The 19199-nt window shown below is 48.3% G+C and overlaps 1 protein-coding gene across 3 annotated transcripts in view; it reads right to left on the bottom strand.

Annotated features, from left to right (window-relative positions):
* The window catches only part of PPP4R1 (protein phosphatase 4 regulatory subunit 1), a 180903-nt gene that overhangs the window by 16263 nt on the left and 145441 nt on the right, over window positions 1-19199 (bottom strand). For all 3 annotated transcript variants that reach the window (XM_082259519.1, XM_082259520.1, XM_082259521.1), the window contains exons 14-17: window positions 19000-19185; window positions 18640-18801; window positions 16203-16303; window positions 1501-1621 (exon numbers count right to left, since the gene is read on the bottom strand). In XM_082259519.1, coding sequence (XP_082115645.1) covers window positions 1501-1621; window positions 16203-16303; window positions 18640-18801; window positions 19000-19185 — 570 coding nt within the window. The remainder of the gene's footprint in view (window positions 1-1500; window positions 1622-16202; window positions 16304-18639; window positions 18802-18999; window positions 19186-19199) is intronic.

Raw genomic sequence — 19199 nt, 5'->3', positions numbered from 1 at the left:
TGTTTGAGTCACCTCAAACATGGCCGCCCCCATGCTGGAGACACGAGGCTACACCAAAATGGCGGCCTCGTGCGATCTACCAGACAATGGCGGCGGCCTGCACAGAATAGCGGCATGTCTGCAGAAGGATCTCGGCCTCACAACCCTTCACCCTCATGGTGGTCAGCGTGGTCGGAGGTACCGGACCCTAGCGGGCCGTATGCGGTCCGTGGCCGTCGGGAGGCATCTGCTTAGCTGGAGGAATGATCTGGAATGCAGTATACATGTATAGACATCGCCCTGTGGCTACTGACAGGTAGGATACCTTATACTATCACAGTAAAGTTCTAGTACTGCCACTGACTACAATCATTTACACATTTTTACAATTAGATTGTCAGCTCCCAAACCAAGCCTCCTGGCTTCTTGTACACAAAAATCACACTCAATTAGGGGGATCTGTGACATGTTGTAGGATAGAGGGGAACCCATCCTTACCATTACAGAGAGGGGCCCGCGTTCACCACAAGACCCGTCAGGGGGAACATACTACTCACCATACCGGAACCAGGCGGGCGCCAACTCCTGACAGTACCCCTCTCCACCGAGGTAGGAGGGCTGTCGACCAATACGGGCGCCGTGACTCATGGTCTTTGGCGTTTCAGCGAGACGTTTAACTCGCAGGGTCAGTCCCCGTCCAGTGGGACTATGTCGCGGCCGACCCAGCGCGGAGCTATGGCCTGCACGCGCTCGTAGGCTGAACTGGGGTGACCACTGGATCTCAACATCCCACCCGTCGCCCAGTTCAGCTTTCTTGCTTGAAGATCTCACAGGAACCCTGGAGAAAAAAAGCTGTCTTAAAAAATTATTTTCTAAGAAAAAAATCCTGCCAGGACCGAAGATCCCAGCAAGGTATCTAGGTCCTTACTCCTGACTAGACAGAAAAAAACTGATTTGCTGTGGCGGAGAGAGAGAGGATATACCCTCGGGGACTGCCCCTGGGGTGTGGCCAGAGCATTTTTCATTTCCTGTCTAGTCCTACTCCTGTGGAGGCAACATAACCTGAAGGTGCTGTATCACCGAGGACTACGTCTGTCAATGAGCGATAGAGAAAATTAGTTTATGCATGCACACTTGCAAATCTACAAAGCTTTTGGCTTTTCCATAAGGTCTCCCAGCTGCTGTAAAGGCTCTGATTCACTAGGAGTATGCAAGATGGCATATAGTTAATGTAAGTTGTAACAGATTAGCCAGTATGCATGCTTAGTTTTTTCTCTGCAATTTCAGTGTATTCAATAAAATATGGGAGCGTGTCCGACCTCTACAGATAGACAACACAGTAGGAGACCCTCAAAAAGATTGAAAAAAAAAAAATTATACACATACATACACAGCTAAAGTATAATGCTCTGTAATGTAACCGTAATGTTTTCTTACAAACTGGGCTCCACTATGCCCACTCTGTGGGCCTCAATTATGTCCAACTTAATTGCTTTGGCAAACAACTGTGGAGGAACTCACCAGTTTATAGGAGATCCAGCGTACTGACGATACTTTGTCCCCACAGAGATTCATAGAAATTGGCAGCAAGTAGTCATAAATATCCCTGGCACCATAAAGTTCAAGTAGAAGAATCAACTGCCTAAAGAGCAGAAACAAACCTGTTAAATCAACAGTATAAAGCAAAGTAAACAAAGCCAGCGGGTCACTTTAAGGCTGGGTTCACACATATACTGTGCGGGTTCCCGCATCGCATAGCTCTCGGAGCCAGTTCACACTGCCCTATGCGAACCGCTACGGGAAATGGTGCAGGAATCGGAACACATAGGTGTGAACACCCATGTGATCCGATTCTAGTGCGGACAAAAAAAGAGGTCCTGCACCATTTTTGTCCGAATGTGATGCAAATTCAGCCATACAATCTGTAATGTCCATACAGACAACGCATGCGATCTGCACAGCAATGCGTTGCGAATCACATGTGATGTCTGACATCAAAAAGAGTGTAAACTCAGCCTTAATGGAGTTCAAGAGCTAGAAATGTATACTATTTAGTAATAAAAGTGGAACATAGGCCAAAAACATTTACGCAAAAACCTCAATTGTGGTTTGTGTCTTTCTACAAGATAATTCCCCACATGTCCTGTCCTAGTGACAGTACTTAGGGGGACTGCAATAAGGAGAAAAAAAAAAAAAATGCTCCAATGGTTACACAGACTGATATGAGACATTTTGATTTGTGTGTAAATTCCAGTACAGGACAACAGGCAGGACACATACACCATGGGTTATAAGAGTATACCTTCAGGTGACTGGACACTGGAAAAGCTTTCAATGACACAGCCTTGGAATCAAACCAATAACACTCATGCTGAAAAAAGAAACCTCACGTGCTAAAGGCCTATATATAGAAGCTGTTAACACAATACGAAGGCCAAGAAAGAAAATATAAAACACTCAAAAATGCGCTTATTACAAAAAATCTTTTTAAAAATATACTGTGCAGATATTTAGATCAGCATGAGCTGGATTTACCTGTTTCTCTAAATTACATAGAACTAAACCATATACCTAATAAGACCTTCAAATAAAGAGGACTGTGTTAAAAAACTTCTGTTAAAGTATCAGTACGCAAAAACCGTGATATATCAGATGCTAAAGAAGTGCTGGTGCAAGTAGAACAATATATATATATATATATATATATATATACACACACACACACACACATCACAAATTCATGTACCGTATATACAAAATGAGAAATAACTTAACATGCTAGTGCATAAAAAAAAAAAAATGGATTTTTGTCTTACCGTGAAATCCTTTTCTCTGATGTTCATTGACGGATACAGCTCCAAATCTTCTTGACCCTTGGGGGATAATGCTGCCCCCTACAGCAGTAGGACACTAGGCGTAAAAAAGTTTGACTACACCTATAGGGCAGTCCCAGGGGGTATACTCCCACTTCCTGCTATAGGTCTTCAGTTTTGTAACAAGCAGTGTCACAAGAACATAAAACCCAACTCAATAGAGGGGTGGGTGCTGTGTCCATCAATGAACATCATAGAAAAGGATTTTATGGTAAGACAAAAATCCAGTTTTCTCTTTCGATCATTGACGGGCACGGCGCCAGATCTTCTTGACGTCCCAAAGCAGTGTCAACATGAGGGGCAGGAAGAACACAGCAAGAAACACGCCTAGCCAACCAGGAACAACTGGAGCTCACCTGACAAAAACAAAAAACACCCTCAAAGAGGACTAATCCTCCAACAGCAACCTGCAAAACCTTGCGGCCAAAAGAAGCAGATGCTAACACATCTACCTTATAAAATTTTGTTTAAGTGTGCACGGACAACCAGGTGGCCGCCTTGCAAACCTGCACTACCGAAACTCGATGATGGAAGGCCCAAGAGGCACTAAGCGCCCTCATAGAATGCACCTTAACAGGGAAAGGATAATCCTGACCCTTAATGGAATAGGCCTGCACCACCATCTGCCTGATCCATCTAGAAATGGTCGCAGCAGACGCGGCCAGCCCCTTACGGGGTCCATCCGTGAGGACAAATAGAGAATCCGATTTGCGGAACGACTCAGTCGACGCCAGGTACACCCTGATTGCCCGAACCATATCCAAAGAATGTTAAGGCAATCTCTTTAGGATGCTTAGCACACAAATAAGGCAACACAATGTATTAATTTAAATGGAGACAACTTTAGGAAGGAACGACTGGCAGGGACGAAGCACCACTTTGTCTCTACAGAGTAAGCAGAGAAACCTCACAAATATTTCCAAAAGGCAGTTTCTGAAGAACCGACAGCACCAAATTGAGGTCCCACGGAGGTAACAGAGACCTCACCGGGGGAGCCAGGTGGCAGACCCCTGAACAAAGGTGTGAACCAAAGAATTTGTGGCAAACAGGTGCTGTAAATGGCCAGGGCCCAATTCTGGCCTTTGATGGTACCCAAGGCCAAAACGCTGATCTACACCTCTGTTTAAAAACACCGAAAAGGAACCGGACCGCCCAACGTGTATTTACGCCGGTACATGGACGTTAAATACCGGGGTTATGGTAGCACATAGCTGCCATAACCCTGTTTTTTTAAAAAAGCAGGCAGTCCGCTTTAACTTAAGGGTGGTCCCATGGACTCGCCGTGGGATTATCTTTATGGGCGGAGGGAGAGGTGCCCCCCCCCCTCCCACCAGCAGCTTTCCGGTCATTTTCCCTGCTTACTGGACCTGTCGGTAGCAGGGAAAACAATCAAGTGCGCTGTCCCCTGAGGGCAAGATGGCCCTCACTCGACTATGGCCATGGAGGCTCGGAGCGATGTCATAAGTCGCTTCCTAGCAACGAATTTAAAGAGCACATTTTTTTTCATCATGAAAAAAAAAAAAAAAAAAAAGACTTCTTTTTTAGTGTAGATGTGAGATCTGAGGTCTTTTTGACCCCAGATCTCACATTAAAGAGGTCCTGTCATGCTTATTTCTATTACAATGGATGTGTACATTCCTTGTAATAGGAATAAAAGTGATCAAAAATTTTTTTTTTTTTTAAAAGTGTAAAAATAAAAAAGGATAGGAAAACAAAACTTTTGTTTTAAGGGCCCCACCGCTGTTCGCTCGCAGTGTTCAAAACACACGTGAGGTATCACTGCGATAGTTCTATTGAGAGCAATAATTTGAGCCCTAGACCTTCTCTGTAACTCTAAACTGGTAACCTGTAGAAATGTTTTAAAATGTTGCTGATGGGGATTTTTAAGTACAAATGTTTGTCGCCATTCCATGAGCGTGTGCAATTTTGAAGCATGACGTGTTGGGTATCTATTTACTTGGCGTAACATCTTTCACATTATAGAAAAAAATTGGGCTAACTTTACTGTTTTCTTATTTTTTAATTTAAAAAAGTATTTTTTATTAAAATAAATTATGTTTGTAAGACCGCTGCGTGAATACGGTGTGATAAAAAATATTGCAACAATCTCCTATTTTATTCTCTAGGGTCTCTGCTAAAAAAAAAAAATATATATATATATATAATGTTTGGGGGTTCTTAGTAATTTTCTAGCAAAAAAAAAAAAAAAAAAGGCCCGGTCCAGAAGTGGTTGAAAGCGGGAAAAACTCCTCCACCGGAATTAGAGTGGATTTATTCAGCCTGGAAACCTGAGAATCCACCACAGGTGGGACCGTCCACTTCTTTAACAGGGATTCTTCAAAAGGATACCTTCTAGCAAAACGCTTAGGCACCACCATATTGCGTTTAGGGTAACCACACTGACTTGCGACAATTTTGTCAAAATAGGCAGGAAAGGAGAAAACCTTTGCCGCTTTTGAGGATCTGCGGGTACCGACAGGAACCAGCGCCTTCGCTGCATCCTCCATTTTTAATGTTTCCTGCACTGATACAATCAGTGCATCCATAAGCGCCTTTTTAGACACAGCTGTAGTAGAAGAATTATTCTCACTATGAGAGCACTCAAGGTGTGTGGACGCAGACCCAGCAGTGCGACTCGCGTCCGCGGCGGCCAGATCAGACTCAGAATCTGAGGAGACAGGTGAAGGCGGGGGACGCTTTTTGCTAGTCCGTTTATACAGGACCATATCAACCTTGGACACTAAGGACTCCAGGACCGCCGCCATTGCAGACAGGGTGGACTGGGATCCAGAAGGGCTTGCAGCCTCCAAGAGGGGATCAAGTGGTGAAATATGCTCCAGGGACTCCATGGTTAACCAGGGAAACCACACAAGCAAAAATAGGAGAACACTGCTAAGTGACCCCTCACCGCCGTCCTGGCAACACCAAAAGTACCAGCACAACCAGCCGCTGCTATAGCAGAGAGAGGGAGAGCCGCATGGCACCCACAGGGACTCGCCATCACTGTCAGGCACAGAGAAGAACGCCAGATGCTGCACACCATGCAGCGATCCGAGAGAAAGAGGAAGTCCAGGACTCAGCACTAGAGGATAAGGAGGGGCCCCCACCGCCCATAAGGCTCCAAAAAACATGACCACCGCTATTTGTTAATGGGAAACAGCAAGAAAATGGCCGCCGGACTACACAAACATGGCCACCGAAGACACAGTCAGCCATCCACGACAAAATGGCAGCTCCTTGCGACCCAAGGGACATTCTAACAGTAAGGGGGGGCCTAGCAGAAGTCCCCACCAGGACAACACCCCCTTCCCCCAAATGCGGACCTAGATAAGTATGCTTACCCCCAGGGCCATACCTACTACATCTAGGAACCAGGTGGGCACCGCAAGACATTTTACTCGCAGGGCCAGCCCCAGTCCAGTGGGGCTATGCTGTGTCTGACCTAGCTCAGAGCTGAGGCCTGCACATGCTCACTGGCCAGACTGGGGAGACCATAAGGATCCAGAATATCCAGGCCATCGCCCATTCTGGCAGTTGATTGTAGTTCTCATAGGAACAGAAAATAAAAAAGGGGAAAAAGTTCCATTTAAAAAAAGGAAAAAATGCTAGGACCAGAGATCCCAGCAAGAAACTAGGTCCTTACACCTGACTAGGCAGAGTGCATATAGCAGAGAATGGGAGTATATCCCCTAGGACTGCCCCATAGGCATTGTAAAGTTTTTTTTTCCTGCCTTGTGTCCTACTTCTGTAGGGGGCAGCAAAACCCAATTGTCAAGAAGATTCTGGACCTGTGTCTATCAATGCATGAAAGAGAAATTATCATTTTTACATGTAGGAGAGGAATGCCAGAATTATTTGGCCTCAACACTAAACGATATGTCTGGCGGAAATCCAATACAGCTCACCATCCAAATAACTACACTTCTAAAGTAAAGCAGGGAGGTGGTAATATCCTTTTATGGGGGTGTTTCTCTGCAGCAGGTACTGGAGCACTTGCCAGGATAAAAAGAAAACGGATGGGGCAAAATATCATACAATTCTTGCGGAAAATCTGCTGCTCTCTGCAAGAAAGTTGTGGGAAGGGAAGAAGGTTTACCTTCCAACATGACAATGACTCAAAGCACACAGCAAAAATGACCACATAGTGGTTGAAGGAGAAACAGGTAAATGGCCTAGTCAGAGTCAAAATTCTGTTGGTCTTACTCGCTTTTGTAACTTCTTTCCTCAAGGGACAAGGGAGAATTTATAATTTTTTTTCCTGTTCTTACTTTGAATCAACTGCAGGTTGTTCTAAGGGTGCAAGTTTATAACTTATGCTGGTCACTGGAAGAAAATGTCTTTCAAACCATGTATCTATGACTTTTTTTATTACAACAAATTATCATCATTAGGTTTTTATTAGTGTTAGAGTGAGCTATCAACAGTTTTCAAGTTTAGGCAAAAAATGACCAGTTAATTTAACTGCAAAAACTGGATTTTTGACTTATTGTAAAATCCTTTTCTCTTGAGTTCATTGACGGACGCAGTTCTCTGATCCATATCAGTAGGGTTAATCAGCCCCCTACAGGAGTAGGACACTAGGCAGAAAAAAAGTTCTGGCTACGCCTATGGGCAGTCCCGGAGGGTACACCCTCTCTTCCTGCATAGGATGTCAGTTTTGTATCAAAGCAGAGTCAGAAAGTAACACCAACCCAACCCCATAATAGAGGGGCAGGTACTGCGTCCGTCAATGAACTTAAGAGAAAAGGATTTTACGGTATATCAAAAATCCAGTTTTCTCTATCGTTCATTGACGGACGCAATTCTTTGATCCATATCAGTAGGGACGTCCCAAAGCAGTGCCATAAAATGAGGGGTGGGAACAGCACAAAAGATCAAGTCCCCAAGGCTAAACATTGCCAACCAGGCAACATAGGACTCAGCAGAACAAAAGATGAGGCCCACCTAAACAAAAAGTAAACACCCTCAAGGAAGGCCAAAAGCCCTCCAGACAGCAGCCTGCAAAACTTTGCGGCCAAAAGAGGCATCTGCAGATGCCAGCACATCCAGTGGTGGGATTCAGCCGGTTCGCACCGGTTCCATAGAATCGGTTACTAACTTTCTGCGAGTTCGCAGAACCGGCTGAATCCCTCTGCGCGTCCGAGCGCAGTACAATTGAATGTCCCGCGCTCGGACCCCGCAGCCGCAGACGTGGCGGCCAAGGACCCACCCATTCTGTGACTATAGCGAATGAGAATTCGCTATTGTCACACGGATCCTCCTCTTGGCCAATCAGGGAGCGGGTCCTCCCGCTTCCTGATTGGCCGAAAGGCAAACACCGTGCCATTGGACGAGGAGGAGGCGCCGGAGGACTGAAGACTCGGAGACGCTGGGAGCCGGGGACTGAAGAGAAGCTGCAAGAGAGGTAAGTGCGGGGGGAATGCTGGCACTCTGCAATCATTGAGGGCAATGTGTGGCTGGCACTCTGCAATCATTGGGGGGCAATGCTGGGTGCTGGCACTCTGCAATCATTGGGGGGCAATGCTGGGTGCTGGCACTCTGCAATCATTGGGGGGCAATGCTGGGTGCTGGCACTCTGCAATCATTGGGGGGCAATGCTGGGTGCTGGCACTCTGCAATCATTGGGGGGCAATGCTGGCTGCTGGCACTCTGCAATCATTGGGGGGCAATGCTGGCTGCTGGCACTCTGCAATCATTGGGGGGCAATGCTGGCTGCTGGCACTCTGCAATCATTGGGGGGCAATGCTGGCTGCTGGCACTCTGCAATCATTGGGGGGCAATGCTGGCTGCTGGCACTCTGCAATCATTGGGGGGCAATGCTGGCTGCTGGCACTCTGCAATCATTGGGGGGCAATGCTGGCTGCTGGCACTCTGCAATCATTGGGGGGCAATGCTGGCTGCTGGCACTCTGCAATCATTGGGGGGCAATGCTGGCTGCTGGCACTCTGCAATCATTGGGGGGCAATGCTGGCTGCTGGCACTCTGCAATCATTGGGGGGCAATGCTGGCTGCTGGCACTCTGCAATCATTGGGGGGCAAGGCTGGCTGCTGGCACTCTGCAATCATTGGGGGGCAATGCTGGGTGCTGGCACTCTGCAATCATTGGGGGGCAATGCTGGGTGCTGGCACTCTGCAATCATTGGGGGGCAATGCTGGGTGCTGGCACTCTGCAATCATTGGGGGGCAATGCTGGGTGCTGGCACTCTGCAATCATTGGGGGGCAATGCTGGGTGCTGGCACTCTGCAATCATTGGGGGGCAATGCTGGGTGCTGGCACTCTGCAATCATTGGGGGGCAATGCTGGGTGCTGGCACTCTGCAATCATTGGGGGGCAATGCTGGGTGCTGGCACTCTGCAATCATTGGGGGGCAATGCTGGGTGCTGGCACTCTGCAATCATTGGGGGGCAATGCTGGGTGCTGGCACTCTGCAATCATTGGGGGGCAATGCTGGGTGCTGGCACTCTGCAATCATTGGGGGGCAATGCTGGGTGCTGGCACTCTGCAATCATTGGGGGGCAATGCTGGGTGCTGGCACTCTGCAATCATTGGGGGCAATGCTGGGTGCTGGCACTCTGCAATCATTGGGGGCAATGCTGGGTGCTGGCACTCTGCAATCATTGGGGGCAATGCTGGGTGCTGGCACTCTGCAATCATTGGGGGCAAGGCTGGGTGCTGGCACTCTGCAATCATTGGGGGCAAGGCTGGGTGCTGGCACTCTGCAATCATTGGGGGCAAGGCTGGGTGCTGGCACTCTGCAATCATTGGGGGCAAGGCTGGGTGCTGGCACTCTGCAATCATTGGGGGCAATGCTGGGTGCTGGCACTCTGCAATCATTGGGGGCAATGCTGGGTGCTGGCACTCTGCAATCATTGGGGGCAATGCTGGGTGCTGGCACTCTGCAATCATTGGGGGCAATGCTGGGTGCTGGCACTCTGCAATCATTGGGGGCAATGCTGGGTGCTGGCACTCTGCAATCATTGGGGGCAATGCTGGGTGCTGGCACTCTGCAATCATTGGGGGCAATGCTGGGTGCTGGCACTCTGCAATCATTGGGGGCAATGCTGGGTGCTGGCACTCTGCAATCATTGGGGGCAATGCTGGGTGCTGGCACTCTGCAATCATTGGGGGCAATGCTGGGTGCTGGCACTCTGCAATCATTGGGGGCAATGCTGTGTGCTGGCACTCTGCAATCATTGGGGGCAATGCTGTGTGCTGGCACTCTGCAATCATTGGGGGCAATGCTGTGTGCTGGCACTCTGCAATCATTAGGGGCAATGCTGTGTGCTGGCACTCTGCAATCATTAGGGGCAATGCTGTGTGCTGGCACTCTGCAATCATTAGGGGCAATGCGGTGGCTGGCACTCTGCAATCATTAGGGGCAATGCGGTGGCTGGCACTCTGCAATCATTAGGGGCAATGCGGTGGCTGGCACTCTGCAATCATTAGGGGCAATGCGGTGGCTGGCACTCTGCAATCATTAGGGGCAATGCGGTGGCTGGCACTCTGCAATCATTAGGGGCAATGCGGTGGCTGGCACTCTGCAATCATTAGGGGCAATGCTGTGGCTGGCACTCTGCAATCATTAGGGGCAATGCTGTGGCTGGCACTCTGCAATCATTAGGGGCAATGCTGTGGCTGGCACTCTGCAATCATTAGGGGCAATGCTGTGGCTGGCACTCTGCAATCATTAGGGGCAATGCTGTGGCTGGCACTCTGCAATCATTAGGGGCAATGCTGTGGCTGGCACTCTGCAATCATTAGGGGCAATGCTGTGGCTGGCACTCTGCAATCATTAGGGGCAATGCTGTGGCTGGCACTCTGCAATCATTGGGTCAATGTGCATTGAAAGGGGGCACGCTGGTCTCTCTGCATTGAAAGGGGGGCACGCTGGTCACTGTGCATTGAAAGGGGGCACGCTGGTCATTCTGCTGGGAAAGTCGGAACTGGTTACTAAAATTTTTGAATCCCACCACTGAGCACATCCACTTTATAAAATTTGGTTAAGGTGTGAACAGACTACCAGGTAGCAGTCTTGCAACCTGGAGCACAGATGCCTGCCAGGCAAAAAGCCCAGGAAGCTCTAGGCGCCCGAGTAGAACGTGCCAAAACAGGGAAAGGTAGGACCTGACCCTTAATCAAATAAGCCTGCACCACCGTCTGTACGACCCATCTGGAAATATTCGCAGCAGACACAGGCAGTGCTGTTCATGGGCCCTTTGTAAGTACAGAGAGCGAGCCTGACTTACGAGAAAGACTCAGTAGTCGCCAAGTACACCTTGAGTGCCTGAACGCTATCCAGAATATGCAATGCACATTCCTAGGATGTGAGGGCTTAGGACACAAGATGGTAATACAATGTCCTTGTTCAAGTGAACACTAGAAACCACCTTTGGGAGGGAAGGACGGATCCGGACGAAGTACTACTTGTCTCCATGAACCAACATATAGGGATAAAGACAGGACAATGTCGCCAGTGCCGACACCCTGCACGCAGAGTGACAGCAACCAAGAAGGCCACCTGCTGTAATAAGGTAGGCAGGGGATACCCTCGAATACTTGCAAAAGGAGGTTCTTGAAGAACCAACTGCACCAAATCGCCCAGTTGGTGACAGAGGTCGCACAGGAAGTACCAAGTGTCCCCCTGGAAGAAGTCATGCACCAGGGAACGGGAAGAAAATTGCTAAAGCCGAAACCTGACCCTTGACAGTACTCAAGGCCAACTTTTGATCAACTCCCTGTTGAAGGAAGCCAAGATCCGGGCCATCAAATAAGAGTGAGGGGGAGCCCAAAGAGGCTCACACCATGCAATATACGACTTTCTGGTATGACGAAAAAATAATCCTAGAAGTCGCTTCCCACGCTTCAAGCAGGGCGGGAATCACTGAAGCAGACAATCCCCTGTCCAGCACATGGCTTTCAACAGTCAAGCTGGCAAAGCCAGCGACCGCAAAGCCTGATAGAAGATTGGCCCTGGAGACAATAAATCCTCCCTGAGAGGAAGTCTCTAAGGAGCGTCTGCAGCTAGCGTGACCAGGTCGGCGTACCAAGCTCGGCGAGGCCAGTCCGGAGCCACGAGAATGACCGGAATCCCTTCCGCCTCGCTCCTGCGAAGAATTCTTGGCAGCAACTTGAAAGGAGGAAAGGCAGACAGCAGCCGATACTGACCTTGGCCCATCCGTGATCACTCTCACACGACCATGCCGGCGTCAGCCTTGCGCAGGTGACCATGCTAAACTTCTCAGCATCGTTCACGTTGAACTTAGCGAATGTTCTTGCCTATGACAGAACCCATGGTGCCACCATTGCACCCGCCAAAGGGTCCCGGGAGCAGGCCACAAACCTCTGCACTATCCAGTAGATGCGACGCCAGCAGGTCCACATCTGAAGTGCCCCAGTGAAGGCACAACCGCTGCAACACCTCTGGATGAAGGGACCATTCCCCTACATCCAAGGACTGTCGACTGAGGCAATCCGCCTGCCAATATTTCACACCTGGAAAGAGAACAGTGGAGAGAGCTGGAACGAGGCACTCTGTCCAACGAAGAATGCCTGTAACTTCCAAGGCCGCAAGGACACCCTAGGTGCACTCTTGGTGAATGACATAAGCCACGGTCATGGCGTAGTCGATGCAATGTGCACTGGACAGCTGCAGGTGCCCAATCCAGTGAACTAGGCAAAGCCAGATCACTCTCAGCTCCAGGACATTGATCGGTAACCTGGATCCTCCAGGGACCATACTCCCGAAGCAGAGAACCTGCCGAGGACTCCTCCCGACCCGGACAGGCTTGCATCCGCAGTGAAAATTGTCCAGTAAAAAGGAGAGGAAGGATTCTCAGATCAAGACTCCCTGGTCACCCGGCTAAGCCGGATCCGAAAGTCCAGAGAGTTTGGATTCTAGTCCCATTCGAGGAGGATTGCCTTCTGCGGGATCCTGGAGAGGGATTGAGTGAAAAGGACCGTTTCGAAAGACAACACCAACAGCCCCAGAACTCACAGGCAGGTCCGAAGGAACGATCATGTGCTGGACAGTAACAGTTGAACCACAGTGAGGTTCCCAAGGGGGGTGAAAACACCCTGACTGAGGACGAGTCCAAAGTCAGGCCCAGATAGTCCAGTCTCATGGAAGGGACCAGGGATGACTTCTGAAAATTCAGAGCCCACCTGAACTCCTCCAGAATTCTCCTGGCGACTTTCAAATTCGTTGTCAGCACCGTAGGGGAGTCCACACGGAGAATCAGATCGGCCAGGAAACTAGGACCGATACGCCCCGCTGCCGCAACAGCGCCAGGACCGGAACCAACACCTTTGTTAAGACCCGAGTAGCAGAAGCGAGACCAAGGGGTAATGCCACACACCTGAGATCATACCCTACGGCAAAAACGGAGAACCCGTTGGTGTCCGGAACATAACGGGATGTGTAGGTAGGCATCTTGAGGTCTATGGAGGCCAGGAATCCCCCTGATGTAGGGAAGCCACCATCTTGCGAACCGATACCATCTTAAATTTTTGATCCGCACAGAACCATCAAAGGGCTAGTAGGTCCCAGCTTGTTGAACCAGAGACTGAACTGCCCCAAGAGCGCCTGCAAGCGATCCGAGGACAGCCGTACATTGGAAGGGAAAACCCTCCCGGAAAAAAACGTATCGAAACTTGATCTTGCAACTGGACTGCATGACCTCCTGAACCCAGCTGCCTGGGATTGGGGCCAGCCGCAGGTCCGAAAACTGGCAAGGAACGTCCCCCGCCCCATAGATGGGTGGGGACGCACCTTCAGGTCGAGTAGGCCTTGTCTGCAGGTCTGGAAAAAAATGCTCCTGTTCACCAGACCAGGGTAGCTTGGAACCAACCGAGGAAATCTTAAAGGACTTTGCCACATCGACTGTCCCAGAGGGACAAGGAAACTGTTTGTGAGCCGACAAGGAGGGACCCCGTCTGCGACAAAGGCCCTTACCCTTGTTAGCCTGTGGAAGAAAGGCACTCTACCTCGTGAGACCCTTATATAATGAATCCAGGGCAGCGCCAAACAGGTGATCCCCCTGAAAAGGGAGATCCATTAAGGCCTTCTTAGAAATTTGATCCGCCAAAACCGACAGGTGGCCCATATAAAGGAGCCGTGTCCAGTGCGGCATCGCAAACAAATTGCAACCCCTGCACCAGCTGGTCCAACAGCTCCCCCAGGGCAGGAGGGACTTGCCCCTCACCAAGACACAGAGTTGGAACTCCGCCCATCAGGCAGAGTCTGCATGGCAAAGGCAATAATGAACACTGTTCCCAGTGCAGACCCCGCCAGGGAGTAGAGATCGCGGGCCACAGCCTGCGCCATCCTATCCCCCAAGTACTTAAAGGACAGGGATTCCTCCACCAGAACAACGGTAGTCCAATTGAACCCAGAGACCTTTACGTCCATCACAGGCAGAACAGTCCACTGTACAAGAGACACCCCAAAAGGGTAATGTCTAGCAGGCGCTTAGACACCCCAGGGGAACATCTCAGATGGTCCCATCCTACATGAGCATGCTAGCAAAATAAGCTGCTCCGGATGGCATGTGAGTGCCAGTTGCTACCTGCGACCCAGGCGCAGCTACCGCTGCATCCCCCCAATTGCAGGGTGTTACGCACCGGAACAACCAATGCATCCATCAGTGCCTGTATCATGTGTGGTAGGGGAGGTAGAAATGTCATCCTTACTATCCGAGACAGGGCACGAGGTAACAGACCCCGGCAGAAAGGCCCACGTCTGTGGCGGCTGAGTTAGATTTAGAATCCGAGACATCAGATGAGGCAGGGATAGGTGGAGAAACGTTTCAGCGCACCTCTCTTAAGGCCACCTCCACCCGGGCCCAAATGCTTCCCGAACCCCCGAAAATGCCTTGATGGACAGTGGAGATCCGGAAGGCCCTGCGGCCTCCGTGAGGGGGTCAGGTAGGGACACATGGCCTACAGAGTCCATACTGAATCTGAGGAACCCGCGAGTGAAATTTGCAAAAAAAATACAAAAATTACTTTTTTTTTTCATAAAAGAAGCGGCCCCACAGCGATACAGCACCCCACAGAGGACAGGCACGCGTTAATTAACCCCCACAGAGAGAGAGAGACCACCCTCAGTATCTCACTGTCCCCAGTAAGCAATCGGATTAGGAGGGTCTCAGCGGTGGCTCAGAGAAAGGAAGTGAGCCAGGAAGCTGCAACAGGACCCCACGGGGAGACGCTCTGCCTGCCCTCCTACAGCATCCAGCCCTGGAGGAACCGAGCAAGGCCCCCCCCCCACGCACGATTGACCGAGCGCCGCACCCCCTCACCCCCATGCGGCCTGCACACTAGGTCCCAGCCTCAGGTAGGCCCAAACACAGTCCCCCACGTGGGAAGGGGGGGGGGTCACAACAGGACAGGGGGGAAACCCCAGGTGTGCGGGGGTCCGACCATCCCAGGGAGGGGGCCCACATCCACCCCAAAATCCGACAGGGAAGGGGGGGGGGGGGGACGTTTACTCACCATATCAGGAACACAGGCGGGCACCATCTCCTGACATGACCCTGCGCCACCGAAGTGGGGGGGCTGTTGGCCAAATAGGAACGCTGCGACATAAGCCTAGACCCTGTCGTGTGTGCCCTGGCGAGACGTTTAACTTGCAGGGCCAGTCCCGACCCAGCGCGGAGCTAGGGCCGGAACGCGCTTGCTGGCCAGACTGGGGTGACCACTGGATATAGAGATCCAGCCCGTCGCCCAGCCCAGTATAGTTGCTTGAAGATCACACAGGAAAAAATTCCATAGAAAAAGGCTTGCAAAAAAAAAAAAATCTACAAAAAAATACTTTTATGCCAGGATCAAAGATCCCAGCAAGGAACTACTGACTAGGCAGATTAAAACTGACATCCTATGCAGGAAGAGAGAGAGGGTGTAACCTTCTGGGACTGCCCATAGGTGTAGCCAGAACTTTTTTTCTGCCTAGAGTCCTACTCCTGTAGGGGGAAAAATAACCCTACTGATATGGATCAGAGAACTGCTTCCGTCAATGAACGATAGAGAAATAATTTTAGAAAGAACACCAATGAGCCAATTGGTGATAGTCCAGAGTAAAAAACATTTTTGGTATGCCCCCACTATTGTCTAATATCTGGAGAGTTTACAGTATATGCAATATAAAAAAAAAAGTTTAACAAGTTCTTACGACTTTCCAGCACAGCAGCTCCAAGATTTCTCTCCATGCCTTCACACTGGTTATTTAAATACCAAAAATGATAGTTGCAGTGTGAAGACAGTGGTGACTTCAGCAGGAATTCCAGGAGATGGAGCTGAACAATGAATACAAACTGTCTTATTACCAAACCACTAAACCCCTAAATACGTACTCTGCTAGCTCTGCTCTGAATCGCCAGTTGCGGCAATTATCCGTAACCAAGAACTCTTGCAGCTGATAAAGGTATTCCCTTCTTTTGTCGGGCTGGAGAAGCTAAGAAAAAAAAGGCAAAGTGTAAGCAGACTAGCTAAAAACAGTTTTGCTTATATGCAATGTTAAAACGGAAACACCCATGTAAAAATGTAGATACTACAGTGACTGAAATATCTTAGTTTCCCTTTTGTATTTGCATATGTAAACATTTTAAATGGAATTATACCCAATGGTGGGTACTAAAAATGGTGGGAGTCTCATGTTTATACACTTTAGGCCTACAAATCGCAAACTTGAGGATAATAGCAATTCTAATTTATATCAAGTGACAAGTCTACCGTTTTCCCCTCATAGGGTGTCACTATGGGCGTCTACAATGCACCTTTTCATTACACGTTGCTCAGCATAGCCTCATCTGAGGTGACAGACATGGTCTAGGACCCTGCTGGCAAAAGGTGGGAGGGTGGTTGGAATGTGCCTGCACTTCAAACTGCTCCCTAATGTCCATGGGCAAATTCAAACTACTATTTGTCTAAACCTGTGTTTCTCAACCAGGACGCCACGACAAAAAGAACAGAATTTATGCCAGGAGGGGGAGGCATAATAAAAGCAGACAGAGGAAACCGTTTCGCTACAACTGCCCATTCTCAAGAATGTACATATTGCAAAGGATATATATTTTGTTAAAAAAACATAACAAAAAACACCACACATATTTAGTTAAAATAAAAGAAAAAAAGGCTCAATCCACAAATCTAACACACCAGGATATAAGGTTTCTCACTTTCAAAACAGTGACAGAATGTTTTTTAGTCGTGGCCAGTAAGATTTGACCATGCTAAAAAAAAAAAATGTTTTTCTTGTGATAAAGCTTTGTAAATTAAGCCTTTTAAATTAGTACAATGTCTTGAATACGTGAAAACGTTAAAATCAAGAACTTTAAGTGGAAGTATAAATCTGTTTAAACACATTGCCTCCCCCATTCTCACATTTATGCTGCTACCGTTTATAAAATATATTATTGTAAATACCTTTTTTAATCACTCCATATTCACTACAGTTAATGCCCTCTCCCACCCTCAGTGAGACCTCAAGGACTTTCAATTTCAAATCTCAAACCATACAATCCCACGGTTACCCAGCCAAAAAATCCAACAATTTATTACATCGACATGCATAGATAAAAAAAATTCAATGGTAACTAGGTTCTGGTTCAGGATATTTATTTTATAAATTCAGTGACGGGGTGAACATTTGCAGATCCCCAGAAAAAGCCCCTTTTCACAAACTACCTGATGAAGTACCCAGGAAGTCCGTGAAATGGATCACTTACATATTTTGCTGGCAGCAAGGATCACAATTGCTGGGCATTGGAAGCAGTTGGTTATTCCCCTAGATTACGTCAAGAGTGTACTGGATCATGGTCAACAACAAACTCACTAATACTTCATAACAATTCTAAAAAGTTTGATTAGCTATGAGACCCTTGGACTCGTTACATCTTGAGCCCTAAACTGACTTCTCCTCTTCTTTTCTTTCCATTTATATCTACATTTAACGTATATCCGGTTGTCTTTAGGGCCCACACAGTCGTGTACCCAACAAGTCTCAGGGATTAGTGTCAGGGGTCTCTCCGCTACTCCTTATCAATTATTTTCCTCCCACTGGTTTATACCACCCCACCCAGCCCTCTGTTGCCCAATAACATGCCTTTGTTCCTGCCCTCCATCGAACATAGCTGTAATCCTAGACACCGATATGAAATGTTTACTATCTGACCCATTATTGCTCAACTTTTGGATAATAAACTGAGACCATTTCTTGCCTGATGTATTTCTTATTCCGTATGATGTCGGATTTTACTTATCTTCACTGTTCATACATTATTTACCTGTGTCTTGGTATGACAAGCTGAGAATTGGCTTTGTTCCAGTGTTATTTCTGTTACCAGATCTTGAATATTGAAATATAATAAAAATCCACTACACTAGCCCCCTCACTGGCACAGGAGAGCCAAAGCTTCTTGATTATGTGAATAGATAGACCAAAGAGGAATAAAAAAAAGGGAAAAAAACACAAAATATTCACAAGTTATGCAGCATAGGCCCCCTTCATACCAGTGGACTGACGACTGGCCAACCTGTCCGTTTTTTACACGGACCCGGTCGAACCATCCATTGTTCTCTATGGAGCGGTGGCAGGAGCTGACACCCGCCGGCATCCAATCCAACAGAGATCCCCCACTGAGCAGGAAAATCCACTTGATGGAGTCTGCCCTATCTGAAAGGGGCCATAGATACGAGTTGGTGGGAAGCAACATTTTAAAGCACCCTTTACTTCTACAGTAAAAACAAGAAATTTTCCTAATAAACCCATAACAATAGAAAAGTACATACTTTCAAAAAGTCATACAAGTGCTTTAAGACACCTATCCTAACTTCATCCAGATCTTTTAGGAATCCATTAAAGATTGGCAGCAAGTCGGCAGCTGTGAGTGAATCGCCAAGTATCAACGCCAGTTCATGAATTGAAAATGCCAATGTTCTTCGCACTTTCCACTGACAACAAAAACAGAAAAGTAAAACACCTTAGTACAGAACATTGGAAACTGATTCAGGTTGTAAAGATAATTTTAGAGTAGGGATGACTAATAGATCTGTGCGCATAGGGCTAGTGGAAAGACTTCACTTGCTATAAAAACACGAGTTTGAGGGAGAAAAAAAGAAAATAAAAAAAGGCCAAGGTTAGGTCTTTACCTGCATGTCTGCAGCTAGTGTCTCATAGGTGTCCCTGAGGCAGTGCCAGTTCTGTCTGCCCAGTGTGAGAGCCACTCCGGGAATGCTATAGGCGCAATGCTTGGCAATCTCTGTGTCAACAGTCTGAGCACGGGATGGGTCAGTCATGGATAAATACTGATCCAATAAGGCCTGAGGTACAACATCCTGGGAACAAACAC

Source organism: Pelophylax lessonae (assembly GCF_965119305.1).
Source record: "Pelophylax lessonae genome assembly, chromosome: 5".
NCBI classification, from domain to species: Eukaryota; Metazoa; Chordata; class Amphibia; order Anura; family Ranidae; genus Pelophylax; species Pelophylax lessonae.
The sequence above is the reverse complement of the archived record's forward strand: the minus strand, read 5'-3'. Positions and strand labels throughout refer to the sequence as shown.